The sequence below is a fragment of the Solenopsis invicta genome, chromosome 4 (assembly GCF_016802725.1).
Source record: "Solenopsis invicta isolate M01_SB chromosome 4, UNIL_Sinv_3.0, whole genome shotgun sequence".
NCBI lineage: Eukaryota > Metazoa > Arthropoda > Insecta > Hymenoptera > Formicidae > Solenopsis > Solenopsis invicta.
This window is the reverse complement of record NC_052667.1, coordinates 5,671,199-5,698,975: the sequence shown is the minus strand read 5'-3', so window position 1 is coordinate 5,698,975 and position 27,777 is coordinate 5,671,199. Positions and strand designations below refer to the sequence as shown.

The 27,777-nt window shown below is 38.2% G+C and overlaps 1 protein-coding gene across 4 annotated transcripts in view; it reads left to right on the top strand.

Annotated features, from left to right (window-relative positions):
• The window catches only part of LOC105195558 (RNA binding protein fox-1 homolog 2), a 339,314-nt gene that overhangs the window by 54,439 nt on the left and 257,098 nt on the right, over positions 1 to 27,777 (top strand). For all 4 annotated transcript variants that reach the window (XR_005574599.1, XR_005574602.1, XR_005574603.1 and 1 more), the window contains one exon: positions 23,460 to 23,503. Coding sequence is in view for 1 of the 4 variants with exons in the window: in XM_026134731.2 (XP_025990516.1) it covers positions 23,460 to 23,503 (44 nt within the window). In the remaining 3 variants the exon portion in view is untranslated. The remainder of the gene's footprint in view (positions 1 to 23,459; positions 23,504 to 27,777) is intronic.

Sequence of the window (27,777 nt, the reverse complement as noted above, 5' to 3'; positions counted from 1 at the left end):
GAAGGGCCGGCGAACTTGGGAATTAAATTTCTCCGGCGATCTGGAAAGGACCGCCGCAATCGAGCGCCGCGCCAATGTGAGCGATAAGGACGGGCGGTTGGTTTCACGCCCTTGCAGCACTTACGTTATTATGGTGAAATCGGTTTTAGCAGTTCTACCGTAATCGACTTAGCGTTTTCCTTAATTTTCCGCTGGTTGAAGAGTTAACGTAGCTCTAATGATAAATGAGGAGTCTGTATAAATATGCATTATAATGCAAGAGAGAGAGAGAGAGAGAGAGAGAGAGAAAGTTAATATGTCTCCTCTATACGTGGCTCCAAGGTAAATATAGTAAACTGGCTTGCAATTTTATCTACATTTGTGCAGTATTACCCAGCTTAAAAGCGGTTGATTGCCAATTAAATTGACGTATGACGTTTTTTTTTTGTATAATTTTTACAAAAACACACAATTTTTAGCACAGTTATTTTACAACCATAATTGATTATTGTTATTGAAAAAATATTAATGTCACGACATGTTTGTTTATTTAAATATCGCGTAAATATATTTTTTTAATGCGAATATATATCGTCTACCTTTTATTCAATTTTATTTTGGTTTAAAATTACGAAAAACCGCGAAATACAATACGCAGTTTTTCTTGATTTAAAATGTTTTCAAAATATTAGAGACGGTGATCGATTTTATATAGATGTTTCCTGTGCAGGGTTAAAATTTTGTATACACGAAGGCGAACAACTTTGCATGATTTTTATATTTAATTGTCCGTTACTTTGTGCCGACTGACGTAAAATCTCTGGCGGCATTTCACGAATTGAATTACTCGTAGACATGTCATTAGACATTTCGACGAGCTTTTATCGTCCGTTGTTCGGTTTTATCGTTGACGTTTCCTTGGTTCCCTGTCGCCACTGACCAATGAAAGTGCAATTTAATGATTATGGCTCGCCATTAGCGGAGAGAAAAGGGGAGAGAAAGTGCGAGGAGGAAGAGGAGGAGCGAGCGAGGTAGAGAAAAGGGGTAGGAGGAACCGCCAGACGTAGCAGAAAAATCTGCGTCTTCCGGCCCGGCATCGCGGCGCAAAGCGGACAAAAGGTTCCTTTTGCTCTGGGGGATTTATTGCCCGCGTACGACCGATACTCACCGAGCGGTGAGAGGACTTCTCTTGGCGGGGCTACGATAAAGCGGGACCGCTTCTCCGACGTCGGTGATAATCGAACTGCACAGCTGCACCGTTACACCGATGGTAATTAGCTGTCAGAGCATAAACTCGGTGGTTAATGAGATTCCTTGATATTGAATCGTTATAATGTACCGTACGCCTTATATTTGCTTGATAAGGTACACGGAGTAATGAAAACGTCAGTGTCCCTTGCGAGATATGGGGAAGGGGAACTGTTTCATTGTCGTCATAAAACTTTGATTGCGAACGTTACGTAACGTAATAATGCACTTACTTATCCGACTTCTTTCTCACACGTCGCACGTTGTTTATAAATTATGAGATACCTTCGCTTCGCTCTCGAAACGCGAGTTTTGTTTGTCAGATCACAATCAAATTATCGTAATTTAGTAGAGATCTCAATTCGCATATTTTGCAACTTTACAGAGTTATTTGAATCAAGACGGGCAGTTTGCTATTCTCTCATTAAAAAACTCGTTTCCTCTGCCGTTCGAAACTCATTTACGAGCATGAAAAATAAATTGAATTTTTACGTGTGCGCTTTTGTTTCGACCACGCTTTCGCTGTTTTTTTTTTCTATCTTTTTTTTCGGTACTGTTATTCAGGGCAACAGGGTGAATAAGTATCGCCTACTTCGCGAGATGGCCGTGTAAAACATAGCGTGTAATGGCGTGTAAGCTAGACCGTGTAATAGATCCTTAAAACAAAGTACTTTCTTTCCCGCTCGTGTTAACTGGTTCGCGCATGTACGCGGATAAGAGAAAATAGAGCCTTCGGATTATTTCTCACGTAGCTCTCGCAGGCGAGATTAGTCGAACTCACATGAATTGGCTTAATTTCCTGCCCGGAGCATATCGATAAAATAGGTCGTGAGTTTTCAGCTGTATATTGCGCACGTCGCTCATTTCTTCGCTCCGTGACGCTGCTGGCAATTTCTCAAACGCTACATCGCTCGGCAAAAATGTTTATGCCAAATATTTGTTCAAACTGCATAACGTTTTCATAACCCTAACTAGATATGAGCGTGGAAAGAAACTTCTCATCGCGCAACGCGTCGAGTTCCATAAATCTTTTTTTTTTTTTGCTTTTTACCAACAAAATAACCGCATACACGATTGTAGTAAACTCCATTTGTGTTCCGAATGCGTGCGATGAATATGTCGAGTAACACGAAGTCGTAAATGTGGAATGTAATTGCTTCTTTATTACGTGATATAAGTTGGAGATCATATAAGATTATCGGCTTTACTTTAGTACCTAGTGTTACTAGATGTAATAACAAATAATGGGGCGATTAAAAAATAATGATCTTACGCGAATAATTATTTTGCGTGAATTAAACGCGCTTGAGGATTAAAATAATGGACGTACATTTTTTGCAAAAAACAAGCAAATTTTTTATAAGATAATACGGTTTTTTTTTAATATAAAGGAAGGTTGCCAATACCACTTTGTTTGTGAATTGCATTTCTTAAACGAAAGCTAAAAAGAGAAATTCAGAAACATAAATGCAAACTAAGAAGTGTCTTCTTTTAGAACATATGGGAATTTTTATATTGTTCCGAATTTTGCATTACATTTCTCATGAGATGAGAAAATGAATCGTAAAATCGACATAGTAATGTTACACTGAGAAAAAATTTGTTAACTCGACTAAATTTTTTAATTCGATTAAATCTTTTTAATTTAGGTATTTGTTTATTTAACTTAATTACATAAATACTTGAAATAAAAGAATTCAATCAAGGTGAAAAATTTCAAGTCAACAACTTTTGTCTTAATATGCATTTCTTTTTTTCTTTTCCATTTATATTAATCTCATCTGTTCAAAATACAAGTTGATGTAGATGAGGATTCCTAAAAGCCTTTTACGTTGACGTTTTTTGTTGATTTGTACAAATACCTTATGCTGTTGCGCGACAATGTATGAAGATTAAATTAAGTCATTAACTTAATAGACAGACCTCATAACGTTTTATTTTATCCTTTACTATCTTATCGACAGGTATGCGGTTTACGCTGCACCCTGATTTTATTTAAAATCGTATTACAAGAAAAATTAAAAAGAAAACAGTATGAATAAAACAGGACGTAAAATAATCTAATAGTATCAATAATACAACATTATTGTTTCAACTGTGCAATTTGCAACAAAATTATGCAACTTTTATTCTCGTCTATGAAGAATTCGTTTTCAGCAGATTTTATATAAAAAAAAGAAATCACGAGTTATTTGTTTAATTATCTAGGCTAGATCATGCTTTTACGTAGCGTTAATATATCGCTATGCTCCCGAGAAATAAGGGGGTGTGTCGCTTGAGAAGAGACCTATGTCGGTATTGGCGACTTTCCTCTAAAGTTGCAATCACGCTAAGTTAACCCTTTAGGCCGTTATTACTAAATATCAGAAATAATTGTTCGGTAAACCGCGGAATATTACTCGAGGGAATATCTGACCCCGAAAATCTTGACGTAATACGTTAGGAGGTATGCTAAGCGATCGTTGCAAACGAGAAGTGACGGATAAGATCAACACGAATCACGGTAAGCGTCACGAAGCTGAGGCCGGCGCAGCGAGGCGAGGCTTACCCTGAATTTAACACTCTGCCGAGGTTGGAATTCCACCGGTCGCCAACATAAACATATAGCGGGCGCATAAAGCGAGGCCGTTCTTAATACGAGAACGAATGCCTCGCTCGTCATTAATAACTTTACGATCCTCGCGAATCCCTCCGGAAAGATCTATTTTTCCGGGCAAGGCGAATGCACTGGCGGCGGTTTCACCGCGACCCGAAGAGAGAGCCACTCGTAAATCTTTCTCTCTGCGGCGGATTTGTGAGATATCGCTCAGGGCCGGTCGTGTTACGCCCCCGCGAAACCACGTCGTCGAAAACTCGGCAAGACGTTTAAGGAAGGGAATCGTCTCGGGGTCCGGAATCCGCACGGTCCTGCTGTCGGTCTGTCGTGCACGCGATGCATAATGCTGTGATGTCTGAAAGCACAGAGAATGCCTCTATTCCTACTCGACAGAGGCGGCTTTGTGCCGTTCCCTTAACTCACCCCCCGCGCTGTGTGTTTCTCCGACGACTACCGACGGTTGGCTTCTCTCGTTTCGTACGTATTGTACGTATACGTATCGCCGCTCGTGCTTCGCATAAACCGCGATTCGCGAGTGGCCGACTTGGTAAAAACAACCTGACGTTATCGCGGTCAAAAAGAAATCGCTGGCAGCCAGTGATTTATCCGCCGCATTCCGTCGATCCGTAATTCTTCCCCTCTTGTGATTTATCCGCTTGGCATTTATAGAAACGTAGGAGTTCCTATAAATACTAAGCGAGGTAACTATACTCTTGAAAACAAGACAAGTTAAACCGATATTCTGTCACCTCATAGTTTTTTTTTTCTTTTCTGTAGTAATAGTTGTTTCGAATTTAGAATATTCTACGTCTAGAATTTTTAGAATATTCTACGTCTAGCCAAATATATAATTAGAAACAGCCAACAAATGCTAGTTAATTTATTAGAAAAGATTATTGGACACTTTAAATGTTACTCTTTTTTTCTCAATATAGATAACATTAAAATTGTAAATGAAGTAGACAAAATAATAGATAAGTCGCATATTTTATGTTGCCTTTGCCGAGAACAAATGGTGTCTGAAATATCCAATGTAAAACAAATGATATATTATAATATTTCTTTTTTATTATCCTTAAACTGACTATTCTGTTTATATTTATAGAAGCCTATACATAATTTGATTGCATTTGCGCACATCAAGCTTGTCTAGACAATATCTACTTTTTGATTAATAATATTTTTCGTTGGAATTGCTAACAAATAGTGTTTCACATGATCTGTATTAAATATAATTCTTTAGACTTGTATTTGTTTTCACAAGTTCTTTTTTCTCAACATATTGAAAATCAAATGATAATTCTATTTGTGCTAATTGAGAGCACTGCTCACTCAGATGTAGGTGCTTTTTTTTTCGAGCGCAATGCAGATAAGCGTTCGTTAATTCGGACAAAGAATCGACGTTGTTAACGATACGCGGGTATTGCAGATAGGAATTTAATATGCAAGGGTGCGTGCGCGGCGGACATTCCCGCGAGTTGTTTTATCCGCCCGCATAACGCCGGCGCATGAATTTTGCAGCGACGTAATTATTTTTGCTCGCTTTCAATTTACCGCCGATCTGTCCGGCCGTACGTGCGGCAGATATATTTTTATAAGCGACGAAAATGCGATTATGCCTCTTTCGAATTTCATGTTTTGTGATAAATACTTTCAAAATGTTCCGCATCAAATCAAGAGCGATTTCAGTTTTTGGTGCGGTATTGTACGTACAATGGGCTCGTTATTCGTATATCAGTATCGAAATAATTGGTCTAGACAGGTATGCTAAATTACAATCCACTCGGTGAATCTTCGTTATATCCCTTGGTAATTTCAGCAACTTAACGAATTGAAGCATCTATCATATGATTGCTGCTAACATTTGTACACTGCCAAATTAAGCTAACTTCTCCAACCGATTATTATTATAATAGAACTTAATCTTTTGTTTGCAATCTGTATCTTGTTTTGGCATAAGCAAACCTTCACTTTTTCCTCAAAGTTAAATTTTTATCAAATAAGGATTTGTTTGTAATATTTCAGTTAGAAAACTATTTGGTAATGCAACAGTGACGTTATAAAGTAATTCTGAATTTTTTCAGATTTTATGAAAGCTTAGAACAGTAAAGAAAAATGGGGTGAACAAAAAAGATCCAGATTGCAAATGGAGAGAATAAAAATATAATTTCAGACAGAAGGTTAATATCGAAATAATTTAAAAAAGAGACATTTATACATGGAATATCAAACATGAAGATAATCTTGTCCGATGGAACGTAATAAACATTTATGCAACTAAGGGAAACTATTTTATTAAACAAATTTAATGAGAATGATGTAGATTTAATAACAAAATGTGGAATTATTTAAAAATAATAATATAATAAACGTAAATTAATGCGTTATTTGAATGAAATACGTTTTAAAGCGTAATGCATATTTGCTTCAATAATAATCTTATATTTTAATCAATCGTAATGGGGAAAAAAAAAATGGCGATAATAAATCGTACTTTTTCAGACCGATAAAGTGGTTTATAATCACCAATCGCAGCTATAGGTATATTTCAGATTATAGTTTAATTCGCCGATGGGATATGCAATGTGTGCATTTATTGCGTGGAGTATGTTTGCGCATCGTGTATGTAAACTATACGTTATGGCCCGCTGTACCTGTAACATCTTGTTTCCAGAATGTAATTGGAAATGAATACTTGATCGTTTAGATCGCGAGGTCTCTGGTACGTAGAGCCGTGCCGCTTCGCGTTTCGACGAGAAGATTGAATTTCCGCTAAACTTAGCGCTCCCCCTGAGGGGAGAGAGAGATCTTTCGAGCTTACGAGCTAAGGCTATAAAGTCGCAATCATTTTTAGCATGAGTCTCGTCAAAGATCTGCGCGGTTTTGCTAAAGTATTAATTTGAAATTGGAATTGGATGTAGGTCTGAAAATAATTTTGTCAGAGCATCAAGATATCATGATTATGGACGCTTGAATTTGTTGCTGGAGTATCAAAACTTCTCTCAGCATTGCTCGTACGTTCTTTATAATAGTTTAATGGTTTAAAATTATTTTCAGATTTGTATATACGTAGAAAAAAAATTAATATCAAATCAACAATTCATCGTTTCATATATAAACAAGAATATAAATCTTTTTGGAAAAATTGATAATCTTAAACAGACATCATTTGCTTGCATGAAGAGAAAAATTTTCTTGATGTAAGCAAATTATGTTTGTTTAAGATTATAAATTCTCCCAAGAAGATTTATTATATTCTTGCTTATACGTATATGAAACAATGAATTGTTGATTTGATACTAAATTTTTTTTCTGTGTAGGTAAGTTTTTAGAAACTTCAACAAAACTGCTTCTTCTTTGTACAATCTGCATTTTACATGTTTTTGCAGTAAAAAAAAAAACGAAGCTTTACGTTGACATTTTATCGCGCATTACATATCCGAGTAATGATTATCTCGGAAATATTAACTACTTTTCTCAATGTTTCTTTTACATGACGGCATTGTGAATTATTATTCCGTATTATTACGTTTTATCGCGATTACTTTCGTCGACGTTATCCGACACGGTCATCTTTTACGCTTCACGTTGGTCTTACTCTATTTTTATTATTATCAGATCCATTATATGCCTTCCGTGTTTCATTTCCCCGGAAATTAACGATACGGCGCGTTATATCAACGTAGAAGAGAACACTTTTACGACCGGACTTGAACAACGCGATTTCTGCGTTGTACAAGAATGAATCTATAACTTATATTTTCTTACGCACGGGGACCATTTGAGTAATGAATTCCAATACCTGGTATAAAATAAATCGATATGATACGCTGTTGGAAATTTTGTATTAAATTTAACATACATTGCATGTTTCGAACGATCCATTCAAATTTTTGTGTTAACTTTTTATACAATGTATTTGCGTTTTACTTTTTAACATAATAATCCTGTGTTAAATTAAGACTGAAATATTTTAAAAATTTAACGTAAATATTTTAATAAGAATCAGTTTTAAATACAAAATGTTTTTACTCTGTGCATAGAAGATTCATTTTCTTAATTATTTTTACAAAGCAACGTTAATAAAAGGAGCGTAAAAATATACCCATGAAATTCTAATTATATCATGAATGAAAGTGCACTGCCATAACAATCTACTACTATTTCAGTATTAATTTGCGGAGTGTTAGATTTATTTTAAAACCAAGTATACTATAATTTTATTCCAATTTAAATAAATGAAGAGGAAGAGCTCCGTTGTTAAAAATATCAATATAAATTTTTGTGCAGTGATTTCTGAGCAGATCTAAGAGAGAATGGTACGTTGCCCGTTGTTGGGGCCCAAAATCGATTGCAGGGCAATTCACAATGCAGTTGGTTAAATCCAATTTACGGAGTACTTCGAGTTCGTTTGAAAAAGGGGCAGGCTCTATTATCTGCTTCACCCTTGACTTCCTTTGTTTCCTTCTAGCAGCACCCTGCGTTATACAGGATAGTTTATGACGTTATAAAAATCTAGAGTGATGGTACTTCGGCTGATCGAAAATGCGATTGTTCGTATTGGTTTTGAGATGTAATATTTTTAGATTGTATTTTTCAATGATTTTTTTTTGTCAACACAGGTACGCGTTAGTTTCTTCGTTTGTTTTACATTGTCACAGGTAATGTACATCAGAGAGTAATGAAAAATTAATATCGCGTCGAAAAATCTAATGAATGGCGATCGATAAGTTTGCAATATCGAAATGAAAGCCAGTGAATTATTTTAGACGTAAAATGATTACATCGATATTCTATTTTATCATATTAATATTATTTGTCCTTTCATAATCATGTAGCTAATTCTGTATTATTATTTACTTTAATTACGTGCTTCTTATCGATTCCATTACTGTTGCGTTAAGAGTTGATCGAGGACTTTGTTCGAATTCTCGCGCTTTGTCCTATCGGACACAGGTTCATTATGTTCTCTTGACGTGGTCACGGAAGTGAAAGGGGCACTTCGCTGCATGCAGCGGAAGGAAAAATCTGGTCCTCGCGAGTGGCGAGTCCGTTCGCATCGTCGAAGACATCCCGGTGGGTCCATTAACCCTCCCTGACGGCGGGGTAAACGGCAGAAGGGAAAAATAAACAGGCGAGAGTCTCCAGGATGGAGAATGAAGGGTGGAAGAGCGCGAGGGGAGGAGAGGGAGACAAGAGAAGAGGGAGAGGGTCGAGGGTGGTGATGGCGTGTCTGGATATCGATCCTGGCTTCCGGGACGTTACCACCGTGCCCTAGCTTTCTACCCCATATACACTCGCCCTGTGTGCACGTGCCTATAAACACTCGGTGCACACACGTACGCGCGTGTGAATTCAGGTATGCTTAGAAGTTATGTGGGCCGCATACACCTATGTCGAAAGGATGCACAGGGCTCGCGCGCGCGCGTGTGTACGTGTGTGTGACTACGGTCTAGGAATATACAGGCATTACCGGAGACCTTCTGGAAAAGTCATTCCCTTTTCCAAGCTCTAGACACGCTCCTATCGCGCCCGTGAATTTTGCCGAGCGGCTGCGATCAAGCGAACTTTTCGATTATCGCGTGTCCTCGCGCGTCATAAATCGCCCAGCCGATTTTCGCGAGGGTGTAATCGAGCGAATGTGTATTCTTCACGCTGCAATTTGCTCCTCGCGTCATAGATAAGAGCGAAGCTCTTGCTAATAAATTACTATTTATTTGCAGCTACGTAAACATTCTTAGAAGCAAATGTTTAAATGTGAAAATAAATCAAACATTTCGAAGCAAATATTTGATGCAAACGTATTTCCATCAGTTTTTACCTAAACCTGTGTATCTTGATATATTTTAAATAATAATTTATATAAAACTAAGTATATATAGTCATTCAGCAATTTCGAATAGCGTTGAACCTTATTATTACCATCGCTTTCGGTCACACAGAGCGCGTCTGAGAAAATAGCATGTCACTTAGTAGTTTCGTGCCCGTTCCAAAAGCAGACTTTGAACATTCGCTACCTTGTTTAACAAGTTGTGCATATCGGTGACAGACGCCGGAATCTTGCTATCCCGGCGATAGTTACCGCCTGACTGTTTCCTGTCTGGGTTTCCCTCTGCCGGGTTACTCGCCCGTGACACGGTTAAGTTTCGCAGTGAAGTGACGGACTTTTCTGCTGGATGTTTAATGCTAATCGCCGCCGAGAAATTCTGGACGAGATGGGCAATGAAGGCACGACGGCCTCTGTCGTGTCGCGGCAATATCGCGCGATATTGTTTTCTTAATCGTACGTCCCACGACTGGATGTCGTCACTTGCTCGGGCTTCGACAAGTGATAATTTGAAATTCAAGAACCTGCCTGTGCATTCGTAATCAGTAGACGCCCACGTACATACTTTGAAAAGAAAATCTGATACTTCCGATAAACGTGCGGGCTACGGTTAACTTTGACGAAACTCCGCATTGCTTACGAGCTCTCGAATTCTTCGACTGCGTGAAATTTTTCTACGATTAATTCTACAAAATTTTCTGGAGAGATACGAGAAAGATTAAATAGTTTATTAAAGTATTAGTATTTTATATAAAAAGTTATTAATTTTTTTTCACAATATGAAAAAAGTGTAATTTATTTTTTTGAAATTTTTTTATTTCATTACTTTCAGATTTGCGTTCGGCAAAATTTTTAGATACTCCAGCGTTTTCTTTTTTTGTATAAATATCAACAGAACATTTTTGCCGTTATCAGAGCAGATGTACATCTGATTTGCGTGGGAGATATCGGATATATGTATCAACGGAATGTGTTTTTGTAATGTAATATCGGCAGATATTTATCATAGCTCCGAAATATATAGAGAAAGTCGTCATTCAGCAGGAAGGGGAAAACTTTATGTGTACTCGAACGACGACGTTCTAGACCTTTGCCGAAGAAATCGGTTTCTGACAGAAACACAGAGAGGGAAGGAGAGAGAGAGAGAGAGAGAGAGGGGGTGGGACAGAGATAGAGAGAAAGAGGAGTGGCAGCATCGATTTGGCACTCCGCCAAAGGAGCGTACTTTAATATCGCGTGACACCGAGCGCGTATGTATATGCAGAGTCAGAAAGGAGGAGAGCATCAGGAATACGTTAAGTTATCGCTGTGACAGAACTTCCTCGCGTAAATCACGAGCACATTCCATTCAAATATAACGTCAGCGACGCGCGTTGACGTTTGTTCGATCAATCGATGAAGCTGTCGTCGATGAATTACTCCTAGAATATATTGCTGTACGCAAGGATGCGCGCCCGCGTGGAAACCAGAAGATGCAAGCGTCTTGTTAATGCGACCCACATCGAGATGCATTGAAATTGGAAGCAGTATGGTATTATCAAAGAGGTATATCCTATTAAAGAAAGAAGAAACATGACTTGATTAATATTCTCTCCAATAGAACGCTTTTGCAATTTGCTGTATCTTTCTTTTATGAAAAAGATTTATTCCAGTGATTTTAAGAGGTCATTATAAATATTGATTTTACGGCACACATCCTATTGACTTCCAAACACTCCGTATTAACTCTGAATGTTACTGCGCAAAGATATTTCGCGTCGAGTCTTCGCGATTGGATAATTTATTTAATTAATTCTCTAACTAACTATTATCCGAACACGGCGGGAATTGCCGCTATAGTAATCAAATCGCGTCGACGTGCAGCACGCGACGCTGCTGCAAATAACAACAAGAGAATTGGGTTACAATGTATTATTGTGTGGAATAACGCGGCTACTAATTTCGGACAGTTCCTATCTCTCCGCGCTGCAGTTTCGATTCCTCGGATATGGTGCGGCGCATGCTATCGCACACGCTCTCGTGGGAGGACACGCTAATAGAGAAGAGTAATCAATATTCTACGTTCATTTGCGAGCGGGCGAATTCATCCGCCGAACTTGCCAAGTCATTTAAAAATAAATGGAGACATAATTGGCCCGTTCTCACTGCAACAATTTAGATAACGTATCTTACACCGTACGGCAGATACTTTTGTGTGCCGAATTTTTAAGAAATTGGGTTAATGCGTAGTGATGCATCTGAAATATCCGCGTTTTCTTACAGAAAATATATTAAAAATCTAATTTCAATAATAGCAAGTTGCAAGTCGGTTGCGACGGCAACCGTTAATCCGTAATGAGACCCGTAAAACGTTTAATAGTCGTTTCTACTAAGTGAAATTTAACCTTAGAAGACATCGTTTTTATATGTGAATGTGCGTTTCTCTTTAGTGAAAATGATTTTCTGGTTAGTTCAATTACATACTGTTATTTACTTATTAATCCCATTTTTTGAAATCCATTTATGTCTGTACAACGAAATTAAGTTCTATAATTCTAGACATTACTTTATATTTATTGGTGTAGAAAATTGTTAATTATCAAGCTTACTTTTATAACATTCTAAAATCAGTAGGTAAACATAAAGCGCTGAAAGAAATGAATTTGGTATTAGAACAAAAACTCGTTTGTTATGATTTGTGATGATTCGATAGGAAAACGGATCGATTCGTTACTATTGCGAATCATTTCTCATCCTTTGTCAGTGTGACAAATAACACACGATTTACGATACAAATCACTTTTGTTCCAGTATATTTATGGTAGATATCAAATATATTGCTATTATTACTTGTAATGTCAGTAACAGCAAATGTAATTTGTTTGAAATGAATCAAATGAATCTGTCACGTCACTTATGTACATATTATCTTAGTTAACAAATCAAAAAGTAACAAATCACATTCGTTTTCAGCACCAACGCGTTCGCTGTTACTATATCCACAAATTAAATTTGTTACTGGTCGATTGTCGAATCAACAAATTCTTTTCTCTCATTGTCAGTGAATATGTAATGAAATATTCTGAAAATCGTCACCTGCAATATTTGCGTGGGTTTCGAAAGGGAAACTTATAGTTGACGATACATATTTATTGCTTGGATTGTGTAATAATTACTCGCTACGTGAGTTCTGTCTTCTATTTAATTAGAAGTTTGCGTGCCATCGTGTTACATTTCTTCGCCTCGTAGCAGCGCAACTTGTGTGCTCCGTGCACGGAGCAAAAGTTGCAAGTTTCGTGCGAAGCTTCTCCCTCCGCCCGAGGGATACGCAACTTATATCCGCTAAATTTGCAACAATGTTCGTGAATTTCCACGCAGGCCTATACCGCAAGAGTTACAACGTTCTCGAAGGACGCCAGATTTATGGCTGGTCGAGGGAAGATTGTCGAGCTCTTCGTGGCTGTGCCAAGACCGCTCTCGGAGTTGCATTGATCTTAACTTCTTGTATGTACATTCTGTGTAAATACGAGCATTCGAACTACTTGTTAAATGTTGTCTGCGCGGAAATGGACGGAGAGCGTAAGGTCGTTAGCAGCGCTGATAAAAGGAAATATAAGTACATTTTTTTTCAGAATTTCTGAAACGCGTAAAATATATTTTTTAATCTCTTAAGTTTTCTCAAAAGTGTTTTTTTTTTTAATTTGCGTGATTCCTATTTGAAATTATTGTTTGACACACAAAAGAAAAATTAATCGACAGATCAAATAAAAAATTTATTGTTTCAGATGTAAGCAAAAACATGAAATCTTTTCTTGAAAGAATTTATAATTTTGTTTCTTTATGCAAGCAAATTACGTCTGTTTAAGTTTATCGAATTCTTTCAAGAAGATTTTATAGATATGAAACAATGAATTGTGGATTTGATACATTTTTTTTCTATGCGCGTATTCTCAGAAATTTATCCCGCATTAATCCTTTCACAACGTATCTCCGGAACAACTTTGAAATCAAAACGTCTACACACACCGGCGACAAATAAGCACCGTGCGATTTCTCATCCTCTTGACGGTTAACAGGCTATCATCTTCAACTCTCTAATCTCGGCGTGCTTCACTTCTCGAGCACTTTCCAATTTTCCCTCCCTCGCGCTTGATTGAAGGCTACTTCCTTTCCCGCGACTCTTGCTTCGTGCCGCGATCGATTAATCGAAGGAGCAGTGATAAGAGAGATCTGGGCGAGCGGTGCGACGTGCGGTTTCTGGCTCTCTGCCAAAAACGAAAGTTCCGCGGTCACGGCGCATCGCTGCAGAAATTTTCGGGACGCGAATCGTGCCGCAACACCCAAACTTTTCGCATACCTCTGGGTGTCGTTAATTTCGGGAATTTCGTGACCGGGAACGCACACGTGTCCCTTCGCAATTACGCCGGTTTAATGGCGGTCGCAGCGAATGCGCGGTTTTACGTGCTGGCACAATTGTAAATTATTATGACACGAATCATTTTAAGATACACTATTATGAACTGGCTTTAGCCGTTCGAAGCATCTTGGACTTCATGAGCAGCGGCACGTTGTCGCAGGTGTGTGAACGTCATGCATAATGCCATACCTATCCCTAAACGTGTATCATCATTATATTGCTTCGTGAAGCTGCTATTAATGAAGCTGAAAATTCTTCGTTAAGAAATATTTGGAATCGTGCATGACATTTATAAGAGTATCATTTCGTATTTTAATTCAAATGAATACTTGTTCGAGCGACTTTACATAGATCTGCTTTTTTTATAAGATGTAATGTTGCATTTTAATAATACACTATGTATTATGTAAATTAGGTTGTTTCTTGCGTAATTTATACATACATGAGAAAAAAAATGTTTTTAAAAAATTGCGCACAGCAATACTTAAACCGCAATATTTAAGAAATGTGTCACAGAAACGGAAAGTAGGTAAAGAGGGGCTGGGGAATTAGAACTGCAGCAGCAACTCTCTTCTGGTTAATGCAACAAAAACTTGCGATGAAGTAGGTGTACGAATCATTTTTTTATTAAAAAAATTGCTGCGAAGTTTATTAAGTATACATTTGTTTTTTGTTTATTGTAACATTATTCAACTTCTTAACAACAGAAAATAATAAATAAATATATATATATAAATAAATATATATATATATATCTTTTTAAAAACAACGTATTTATTAAATAAGGCCTATTGTTACGGCCATTGTTATTTGTTTGTTACACGCGAGGTTTGCACCAGAGAATAATGATTTTCAATACTGCTAACTTTTGAGAAACAAAAATTGCACCGAAATTGTTAGAAATTTTCAAAGGTTGAAAGATTAATTGAAGACAAAATTAAAGATAATTGAGATAAGAGATTTCATTTGTGTAATTAATCATTTTCAAACTGATCAAAAAAGATAATATTTAATTTCTCTGTTATTTTTAATTTATTTCTTATTTGGGTAATAAAGTTTATTGAGTTAAAAAAAATTTTCCGTTCACGTAATATTTTAACGGAAGATATACATTTAATTTTTATGAGTGATTGAAGTAAAAATTTTATTTGCACTTAGCTTATTTCAACATCCACGTACATAGTGTTTTTAAAAGATAAAATAAATTAAGTCAACGGTATATTCAGTTCTACCTTATTATTAGGAGTTTTTATGGGCGCTAAATGTAAGAGAGAGAGAGAGAGAGAGAGAAATTTTATTAGACTAATTAACAATACTATACGTATCAGAAGTTCAATAAATGTTATGTAGTGCAATGTGTATTACTACTTGGTGTGCAAAAGAAGGAGTGGCAATTGCTACTCGTGCCACACATTGCTCGTGCTGCATTGCATTATAGTAACATGATAATTACATGAAGTAACTATTAACCTTAGCCTTTCTCTCTCACTAAAAGTGAAGGCATTAAACTGTATGCAAATGCAGCTTGATTAATTACTCGGGATAAACGTATCGGCGAAATCAGCAACTACGAAACGTTTACTGTACGCGGCAGGATTGATGTTTACTCTTTTGACGTTTGGTATTTTATTTTATGATAAGGAAGTACATTTAATATTACTACAAAATTGAAACGTACCTGTAAGACGTGTTTATGAAATCCTACGTAAAGTTAGCATTTTGTTTTTTAGAAATTTGATAAGTGAGAAAATTCTTTTTCTTTAGAGTCCGTGTTATATCTCAAAAAAGTTATTGCGATTAAATGTAAGAATTAGAAAAGATGTAGGATATTCCATTTTTGCAGTTTTGCCATACGAAAGAAATTAATGATTATTTTTTTTTTATTTTAATTATAATAGAATTTTATAATTTGGGTCATCCATCGGCAGAGCAACAGAATTCTCGCGACGTTAGAATGTTCGCAAGAAAATATCAGACTTTTAAACGAAATGCTAGCTTCCGCGTATTAACAGTTTGCACATTCCATTTACACTCATATCCACTCATTTTAAACGAATCAAATTGCAGTTCGCGAAAGCTATCGCCTCTCTTTGCGCTCACATTTGCGTTTCGGGCCGCGGCTTTCGCGCGACTGTGAATTCCGGCCGAATTTGCGGGTTCAATTATAAAGTTCTGTCTGCTCGCGCTATGTGACAACCTGCGTGGCGACTTAATTCAGTGGCTCGTCCACTTTCGCGGGCACTGTTGCGCGCCGAGCTCAATTTCACGGCGGGGCGAGTCGCCGCCGCCGCCGCCGTCGTTGCGGGGTGAAACGAAACGTGACCCAGTTAAATTTCCCGTTTCTGTACGAGTTATCTCAAGTCGCGCGAGTGACGGCACGCGGTGGTGCTTCTCCCTCTTTCTCAGCGAAAGCTCTTCTCAAAACTCTTGAATTGTTAGAAGTTGGAAAATTATCCGAGCGATAAGAAGATATTGCAATATCAACTGCATTTCAGTTTGATGTAAACTCCGAAGCAGACGTTAACTATAGATTGCATGCAAAATTATTTGAAAATCTCTCATTTGGTATCGCGCTTAATCGATGTTCCGGAATGATTAAGAAAATCGCGAAACTTTGCCGTCTTGTCTTAGACTTTACCGTGCGCGCGATTATTAAAGTACAGGAAGGGAAGTGGGAAGTGGTCGGAGAGAGCCAGCCGCTTATGCCTCTGGAACGTTCCTTAATTAAGTTGTCCCGTCGATTCGTCCTTGTTGATTCTTCGCCCTGATGCGAAATCGATGACGTCGCGAGCGGCTTTTCCTCTAAAAGCTCGCTGAACAGACGCCAGCACGCCCGACGCGACGTTGGCACGATAAAAAAAAAAAATTTGCGGGAGATATGGCATTGAGGGAGGCAGAGATCGATCCGTTCGGACACAAAAATATTCAGAATTCATATCTAAAGTCCGCGATATTCAGAATTTCTGATTTATGCCTCTATTATACGGATTCCATCGATCGATTTCTGACGTCTACTTTTCCTTGAGCGAAAATTTTGCTCGACGAAACTTTTTTCTCTCTCGACTTTTTCTTTTTTTTTTTTAACATTCCACTTTAAATGACTTTGCAACAAAATTAAAATTCTGCAGGGGCTGAAGTAAGCCGTTGAAGTCCACTTATAAAGTGACGTAATATGTCGTTAACTAGGGAAAACTTCTTATACCTTGGGATTAATATTACATTGCCGCGTAATCCATTTATTACTGTTAATATAATTATACAAAATTATTATTAGTATATAATAATCGCGACAGCCTTATCAGGGAGTTATACGCGCATTTCTGCAAACACATTTTCCTCTAACATATAGTATCGAGCGTGATTCAAATTAATCACTAAATTAAATAGCACGCTACTTGTGCAGCAAAATGAAAGCTCGCTACTCGCGATGAAAAACAAGAGCTTCGTTCAACTGGATCGCAAAAATTGAAACACGTGACTGTTATCAAAATTTTGATTTGTATCGTAGTCCCAATTTAAATTTGACATGTTGTATCCATCACTCTCTAAAAAAAACGGTCTTCGCGTTCAAGAACGGTTACGGAATTCTTTTATTTTTCGAAAAAATAAAAGATACTGTCAATAATCGAGATAATATAATCTTCAATATAGTACACTCTACACTCGGATCTGCGGCATCCGTAATCTCTTGACGATCGATCTCCACCGGCAGAGATAATACGATTTTCTTAATTTCGCGAAGATTACTGGCCGTAGGAGAGAATGAGTGGGGTAGAATTAAGCAAATCGTGGAATGGAAATTATTTGAGCGGTGGAGATGAGCGGCAAAGAGAGAAAGAGAAAAGGACAGAAGCATGCTGCAGCTGCCACTGCCGCTCCCAGTAGGTTAGACCGGGATGAAAATTCCGCAGTGGCAATAATTCGTGTCCGCGCGGCGTCGGATGGCTTTTGCCAAGGGATCCTTCGATAAAAATTCCAGGAAAGCCAGCGGCAGCGCGGCGGGGCAATTTCATTCCTGACACGACGGCATGTCACGCGTGTCCATTTGACCCGTTAACCCGACCGTCGGTAGACCGCGGAGAAATGAAATTATTTCCGTCTTCGTCGATGTGAAATACGAACGAGAACAATAGCGGGCGTGGGCGGCGAACACCTGAGCGTTTCATTGGAAATTATAGTATATATTGGATTATTAGAGGACGTCGACACGAACGCAACACTGGAGCGAAAGGGTTTATTTGTTCACCCTTAGAAAGATGCTTCGGCGTCTGTCTAGCATCGTCGCGTTTTTTGCGTTTTTTTTTCAGGGAGAAAAAAGAAGGGGGGGGGGCACACAGTCTCGATCTCTCTGCAATTTCCGCAAATTCTGAGCGTTTATTGAGTTCAAAGGCAGCGCGTGTGATCCTTACCCTTTAGCTTTTTCTCTTTCTCTTTCTCACCCTCCCTCTCTCCCTCTTTTTCAATTACCATTTGATTCAATTCGCGCGTGCCTTCGAGCTTTGTTATTGCGCGAAATAAAGCGGGCAGTTTTCGTTTCGCCGAAAAATCGCGCCAATAAATTCCGGCGACTCGTTCCGGCACGGCGCCCGTTATTCACCCCGGCGCGGCGTCGCGCCGGTTTTTCGCCTGCAAATATATCGCGGCCGTCCCTCGTCACCCCCTCCGGGCATCCCCCCCCTCCCCCTCTTTTCCCTCGCGCGCACACTCGGCCATTTTTTTTCAGCGGCCGGTTTCCAGCGCTGGACCCCTTTAACGACACTCGTCCGACACTTTTAAGCCTAACAGGTGGCAGATTATCGAACTCTTCCGACGTAGAGAAAAATATGTCCATTACCCGGCCGGGTGTCTTCTTTTTCTTTCGCGTCTCTTCTTTTTTTTTTCTCCCTCGCGCTTTAATTCGCGCCCCAGAATTCTTGTTTTCGCCGCGCGTAGCCACGTGCGTTGCGAACCGTGACATTGCGAACCGTGACAACAGTGCACCTCCGTGTGTCGAATCGCGAATGCCCTGGCAATTACGATCGCATCGACAGCAACCGTGATAGGAACTTCCAACTTCGTCGCGAATCTTGTCATCTTCTGCCATCACGTCCTACTTCATCGGAAACGTATTGCTGAAGATTTACCAAGACGCCTTCTCTCGCGTGCAGCTCGTTGGAAAATGAAACTTGCGTGACGTGGGTTTTAATAGTCTCATTAAAGCTATTTTTGTAATTAACGATTGTTCCTTTCTGCCAACATGCGCCAGCATTTTGCGCTTGTTTTATAACGCATTTATTTTATAATATATATATATATATTTTTTGTGTTTCAGCACAATGACAAAACTTGTTGCACGCATCTTTTATGATGCCGCCAAATGGGCATTCCCATAAATATTTTTTTGTTTTTTTTTTACGCTGTCGGTTGGCGTAAATTTAATAATATTTAATCTGAAAATCGGCCGTTATATCCGCGTTTGCGTTATGTCGCTTATCTAAAATGGACGATATGAAATTACGAGCGATCGTCGCACTCGCCGTGTTGCACTCGACGTGCATGTGCGTACCCGTGGATATTTTCGAGCTTTATGCATATACGTACATACATCCCGCGCGGAAATGGAAATGCCTGCGCGATGCCATGCGACTGTTCCGCTTGCGAAATACCTGAATTGAACGCGGACGCGCCGCCGCCCGCCCTACCTCCGTTTATACCCGGCCGCGAAAAATCAATTTGTTTTGCAGCAGTTCGATCCGCACGTTTCTCCTTTATGAAATTCCACTCTTTGCCGCCGGGAAGATTTATACGGCGACACGAATCATCGGATGGCTTTGTCATACAAATTGATATCCGGCATGACTGTGTTCGAGAACGTACTCTGCTACCGCGCTAATGAGATTACTGACTTCAGGGACTTATTGATTAATTATTTCTGCGTTTGACGAGCCGATTTCCTCGAATAGCACATTAGAAAATTTATGCTTGAGTCAGGAGAATTGAATATAACCTAATATCTACAATGGATTATCAGTTCAGAACAAGGAAACTGTAACTTTCTTACGTACGAAAATATGTTTTTATACTTTAAAAAATAATTTTTTTTTTTTGTTGTAATTCTTTATGCTAATACATATATTTTTTCCAAACAAATCGAAAGAAAGGCTGTGAGAGTCTGTCGCAGTTCTCTATGTATTCAAATCTATTCTATGCCTAAATTGAGTCACATAATTACAGGGTATCAACATTTCAACTATGATTCGAGTCATTTTCAAAAGGTATGTTTTTAAGATAGAACAAAGATGGTGCCCGACGCTTCCGGAAATCAACTGTGAGTTTCCATTCTCAATTTTCCTTCTCAAAACAGTTGAGATGAATTAGATGAACCGTAGTACTCGTTCATTTGTTTAAACTTTTCTAAGTAATTGTGTGAAAAAAAAGTAAAATCCCGAAAGTCCGCGAGAAAAAATCCGTATAAAAAGAATATAACTACTCATTGTCTCGTTTATAAATACAATAGCATAGTAAAGTTGTCTGGATATAACAATAGATACATTTAATAATAATAAGATTCGAATATCGTTAATTTAGTCAGTTGAAATTTGAAATTACATTTTTCGAAAGAAGATATGAATAGAATGTATAGTGTATTGTATAAATATAATAATGAAACGTATAAATAAATAAGAAAAAAATTAAGGTGTTTTAGATCATGCGTATCTAAAACTGTTCACTATATGACATTTTGATATTGAGTTGACTTATTTTGCAAAAGGTCATTCTCTTATATCTGAATAAAAATATGAATCATCCCAGCTGTCAATTATATGATAAAAGATAATAAAAGAAATCTTTTATTATCGAGAATCTCAATGTTGCTCTATTTTATATACTTTACTTGTTATATATTTTTTCGATATTGAAGTCGAATTTCGAAACAGTGTAATTAGGTTAAAACTTACATGAAATAATTTTGAGACACAAAAAAAGAACGCGAAATATTTCTGCATAACTAGATAAAATTTTTGCTTTACCATATGATATATTGATATTAAGTTTTAAAATTTTTTTAAAAATTATTATGCAAGAATTCAGTGTCAGTTTGCAAATTAAGGTCATTGTGTTATAACTGTATATGAATGTGAATCATCTCAGACGTCAAGCATATAATAAAAGATAATGAAGGAAATCTTTTATTATCGAGGATCTCAACGTTACTCTATTTTTTTTGTTATATATTTTTTTGATGTTGAAGTCGAATTCCAAAATAGTGTAAATTAGGTTGAAACTTACATGAAATAATTTCGAGTACCCTTCCCTCCCCCCCAAAAAACGCGAAATATTTCTGCATGACCAGATAAAATGGTTTTTGCTTCTTCTGGTGCCATGTTAAGTAAATGCGACATTCGGGCGTCATTCGAAGATGGTATCAAAGTATCAAAGTGAGCACGTAAAACCCTGCGAGAGTTCGTTGTTATCTATACCGGCGTGGATCTGCGAGGACTGCATTTTTCATTTTACGGTGTTTTACCGTCAAACTCACGCGCGCGCTAGGCAAATCCGCCTCTCGGGGTTTAATAAATGATGTCACGCGGGGAACACCAACAGGAATTAACTGAAACGAAATACGACGAAAAAGGATTAACGGCGAAACAAAACCTTAGTAATCCGGAATCCTCTAGCGCGTTACCGGATTGGCCATAGAAATTTATTTTCACGTTTTCTCCGGCGCGCTTTCTCCCGTTCCACGCGATGAAATTTTTAGCACTGCTTCTGAAAAATGTGCGCTTTGCTACGTTCGTTGGCAGGTTGAATAATGCGATAAACAAGATTTTATATGCATGAGATTAATATATATACCCTTGTGCCTGCAAAACGCAACAGCGCTACGTTACGTTTTTATTCATTAAAAACTAACATGTGACAATTCCCTCACTGGTGCATCTGTTTCACTCGATGATTAAAAGAAGAACCTGAAATTATGACTCTACTTTGCAACTGCAGAGAAACGTTACCTCATTTTGATGTTATTTTAATTGTTATTATTTAATTGTTATTATAGTTTTGATATTTTACTTTGGCAATTATTATTTGTTACATATTTAGGATAAAGAGTAATTTTCTCGACGTACAGAAAAAAATATCTTTTCTATATTGAAAAACAATTTTAATAATAAGTAAAAAAACAAATTATAATTATCACTGTTACTGATGAAATTTGAGTCTTTTCAAATGATTCATAGATTATTCTTTATATAGATGACACGTGAAACATAGTTTAAATTATATATATATAGATTATATATATTTGACACGTAAACGCGTAAATCTGAATCGAAGCCAGCCCTTCCGATTTTTCAAAGCTAGCGGCGATAGGAATTTAATTTCAACATCGGTTACGCGAGAAACATGTCCTCCACATTCTAGCACTCAATTAAACTGCGACATTTCCACGGAAACTTTTCGTTTCGCGGGTACATGCCGGTTTCGCTTCTCGTGCCCATTCGGGAGAAACACGAAGATGTCCTTTGTACTAATGTACATTCCTTGTCATGAAAACCAGCTTAACCGATATGTGATAATCTGTTTGCGGAACACGAGCCCATATCGTCGCTACCAATCTTCATTATCTTGCCATTTTGATATCCTTCTTATTTATACTAACGATTGCATATCAGCTTTGATATTTGTCAGGCTGCCAGTGATATACAAACCGGATATCCTTTCATTACATTGAAAGGATAAATCGTAGCTATCAAATACAATCGCGAATAGAAAATACAAAGTAGAAAAATTTTTTGAAAGCGTACGAAAATATTTTTGCTTTAGAGTATTATTCCAGGACTTCATAAACTTGTATGATCTATTTTTTTTTAATGGCCAACATCCGTGATTCATCTAGCTTTGGGGATTATAAAAACGCGAGGGAAAAATAAGTAAACTGATTATTTATTTATATTCTTTTTTTTTTAATTTTTTATTGAATATATACAATAATTTTCTAAATCTATTAAAATATGAGATACGAGGTGAGAAGAATGCGCTTGTATTTTTTATTTCTATTGATAATATTTTAATCGTTGCATCGACGCGAATCATTTTCACTTACAAGGAGCATAATAATTATTTTAAAACTTACTTTAAAACTTTGTTTCGATTCTGTTGCATTTCGGAGTATTATTTGAAAAATTGACTTTTCTTTCTTAAAAGCACTATACCTGTACAATTGCGAAAATACGATGCGGTTTGTTAGGATTGCAGAATTTACAGATCTGCTTACACAATGGAACGCTTTATTACATTTCACTGTTTCGACATACTGTAACTTTCGGGAAACGGTAGCTAATTATTCGCTTAGTTAAAGTCGAAGTTAGTTACAATTACGTGACAAACTCTGGCGCGACTAATAATAACAGTATATATCTGTATTGTTCCAGATTCGTGCTAGCCTCGTCCAGTTTGACTTTCGTCCCTTCGTTAGGTGAGTAACATTATTAACATTGTTTACAAAATCAGATTGCAAAGCATATTTCGTTAGTTTATGGGATGCATTTACCCTGCATGCAATTAAGGCTACGAGATTTTTGCGGACATAGTTTGCGAAAACTAATCTTTTATTGGTAAGATTTTCACGGGGAGCTCGCCAAGAATTCGTGATACGTTAGTCTACGCTGTGGCGCGAGGTTTTATTAAACCAGTAAGCTCCCGTGCGAGAATCATTGAAACGGATTTTGCCGGCACAAAGAAAATGCATTCGGTGCAGAGGCATTCGGTGAGAGCTTGACGCACGCGTTAACGCAGGAAGCGGTGACAGCGACGAGAAAGGAGTCGTTAAAAGGGAATGTACAATCGCCATTTCTTTTCACGCTGTGAAAACGTGGCCCTCGAACACAAATGCGAGTCCCACGCGGTCGCTGAAAAGAAAGAACGAAAAGCACGGGGAAATTCAAAGGGAACGAGAGAAATATTTATGCCGTATCTTTGCACAGCGATGTATCTGCCGAATGAGTAAATCGTTACGAATGTAGTCCCGCGGAGCTTTACCTCCCTCCCCCCCCCCATCTAAATTTGATTTATTTTTCAGTACGCTTTAAATCTTTAAACATCTCCCTGATCGTAGAAAACGCGAAACGGTACTAATTATGAATTGGTCTTGGTATCATTGTAAGATGTATTTTTGGCTTTTATTTAATATCAAAAGCGTTCTGCCGCCTTCGTCTTCCGCTTCATTTTCGTTTACAGTTCTGAATTGTATTTTCAGCTCACGTTCATGTTTAGTGTTATTAAATAAGATTCCAGATCTGAGAGTTATATTTAGCGGAAGCGCCGCGCATGATACGAAGTCGCACCGGTATGCACTGTGCTTTTTTGTGTGGCACCGCGCGCGTCTCGTAGAAAACACCCTTTCCCCGCGACTTTCGAGAACGAGCGCAGTGTTATAACGAATACGCTCAGACGCGATACGAGAAGAGAAGCTCGCAGCGCAAGCAGAAAGCGTCGTTAACGATCCCGTGTGCAGCAGCCTGCCAAAGGGATCGCGGCGTGACGGTGGAAAGCACGTGCGCGCGAGTATGTGCATGTGCAAGTGCACCGCTCGCTCGAGCGTGCTTCGCACGCGCGCATCGACGCGTGTGCATTACAGACAAAACCGCGAAGGCGAAAGAAGGATGGCGGGGAATGGGATAAGGCGAAAAATCGGATGGCGGTGGCGACGGCGCGGCGGCGGTAGCGGCGGTAGGGTGGTGACGGATGGAAAATGCACTCAGCCCTCTCGATTCAACCGGCCACAGCGGTAACGTAGCACTTTTCATCTTGCGATCGATGCGTGGCTGCCGCCACCGCCGCCGCCGCCGCCGCCGCCGCCTTGAAAGCGCGCGAAAGAGCGACGAGGAGGAGACCGGCCGAAAGAAGGGTCGAAGAGAAGGTGGAGAACGAAGGTGGGTGGGTTGGATGGGATGGATGTGCACCATCTTGCACTCCATTCCGCGGCACTTCTGCGTCGCCGCCTTTGCGCCTCGTCTTGCACGACGCCTTTTCTTTCTTCGCTTTAACTCTCTTCGCTCGCTTTCCTCTTTCCTTCTTCTTTTTTTCTCTGGGTTTTTTTTTTGCGCGCGCACGTTCGCCTCTTTCCGCCCACACTCTCGAGGATGCGAGCTCTCGAGGATGAATCCCAAAGTGCCGGGAGATCTAGGACTCAGAATGTTGCGACTGCGAGCTTACACGCATCGCCGGTTACGAGGAGAGAAACTAGATTCACTTTCGTCTTTTGTAAAGAGAGTAAAGAGAGCCGGGATGCCGCTGTATTCTCGAAATTCCGAGACGTCTCGTCTCGTCTCGCTTCGATCTCTCGCTATCACTCAACGAGCCGTGCGACTGTCTACGCATCCCCCTTTGTGGCAGGGTTAAATGGATAAAATTGCTCCCTTGCGCTCGAACAATATCCGCGTCCGAAGCTTTCGTGATCCTCCCCCTTCGACGATGTTGGGTGGCACGGTAGTAATCCGATAATAAACGGTATACGCGTGCGAAAGGGTGGTTCTGTGCTAACCCAAGTGTGTCTGGGACGCACTTTTTATTTATCGTCTCCCGAAGGTCCGGCGGAATGAAACTGACCTTAGGTTTCAGTGACCCTCTTAATATAGACCTTCGGTCGTTGACACGAAGGGTGGCGCCCTCCCCTATAATGTTTCGTTGTAATTACGAAGAATTGCCCGAAGCTATATTGCTCTCTTTAAATGGAACAATTTCCTACTTAATTTAAGTGCCTCGGTCTGCGTGTGATGTAATCATTAACGAGAGATAATTCTAGAGAGAGAGAGAGAGAGAGAGCGTCGTCTTCCCGCTACTCGAATATTTTACGACGCGACAAATTACGGCAATTAAATTGTGCGCGTGGAATTTTTTTCGCGCTGCCGGAAATACGATTGCGTTTTGCCCTTTTAAAACGACTCGGTAGACGCGCGGTGGAAATCCATTTTGTGTATTAATTTATGCACACACTTGACACGTTAAAGCACGCAGACGCGCGAACAATACGTCCTGCAATAACATCATAAAGCGAAGTATGACATTTCCGCTGAATTGAGAATGTGTTATCGAGTCGCGTCTGTTACTTGCAAACTTCGCGCGCTCCCTCGGGCGGTGTAAAGCTCCGGTTTAAGCGACGGGTATACGCGGAAACAAACCGTAACCGGCTTTATGGGGATAGCAGTTGAAACCCCCTCAGAGCCATCGATCTGTTCCCAATGCATGAAATTAAGACGCCCGTGACGTTACACTGTTATAGACACGTGACTTCGCTGCCCGTGTGTTACACTGTCGGGGTATTGTTATAGTTCGAGGATCTGCAATGCAGACCTCGTCTACTGCCTGGCGAACGTGTTACGAGCCACTTTCACGGGTAATAAAGAAGAGCTTCAATTACAATTTGTTATCGTCCTCGCGTAAAATTTTTATTTGCATACGAAAGACCATGTTGGTCCATATACTTTGCGATATTTTTTTGGTAATTAAAATGAAATTAAGAGATTATTTTGCGTACTTTTTGTACACCGAAAAAGACGGTGAAAAAGTATTTATGGGATATAAACTTAAATACGGCGGAATAAAATTTTATTCCTACACTGTTAAAAATTGGCAGCAGAATTTAATGTAAAGTAACGGAAGCAGATTTCAAGCAGGTGCATTAAAAAACATTTAATGTACATTTAATGTAAATTTAATGTTTTGGCAAAAGTGCACTAATTTCATGCACATGATTTTCATTTATTGATACATTAAAAATGCGTAACTTAAAATACATTAGATTTTATGACATTTTTAATAGTGTAGCAAATAAATTAATCAATAAGAAGAAGGAGTTATATTTTACAGAAATGTATATTTTACAATTAAAATTTTTTATAATCAATAAGTATAAAAGAAAACATCGTAAGTGCTTCTAAACATGTGTTTCTAAAGTAATATTTGCTTTTGACTATTTTTTTATAAGTAATAGTAATATTGGATGGGATTATCAGTTTTTATATCAGCATTTAGATTTAAAGAGTTTCTCTGTGACTCTCGCTAAAGATTACGAATTTAAAATTTCATATGTACGGGATGTGTCGGTTCGAACTCGCGACCTGTCACTTACGATCCTGTCGCTTCCACATGGAACCACACTGATGTGAGAAAAAAGTAAAAAAAGTCCAGAAGCAAATGTTATTTGTAACATTTTCTTTGATATTTATTAGTCGCAAAGAAAATTAATTGCAATGACGAAATGTACATTTCTGTGAAATATATTTTAATTTGTCTTAAATAATTGATTTATTTGCTAGAAATAAAATTTTATTTTGCTATGTTAAAATAAAAATTTATTTCAATGAAATAAATTTATTTCAATGAAATAAATTTATATATCACAAATGAATTTTTAAGCATCTTTTTCTCAATGCATACGACCTTCTTTCGGTATAAGTAATTTCAAATGATTTTCTTTACTTTATATATACATTTTTTGTCGTTAACATCACACTAAGTTTTGAAAAGATTTTTATTGCTATTTATTACAGCATGTGATAATTATTTGTAATTAATCTAGGGTCGCTGCACCAGTCGTTGAACAATCATCAGTAAATGACTATTTCAGAAAAATATTAAAATAATAAATTGCGAATTAATTGTATTTTTAATAATTTAATTTTTATACAAATTTTTATTAAAATATCATTTTTTAATAAAAATGATATTTTATTTTTTTTTTATTAAAAA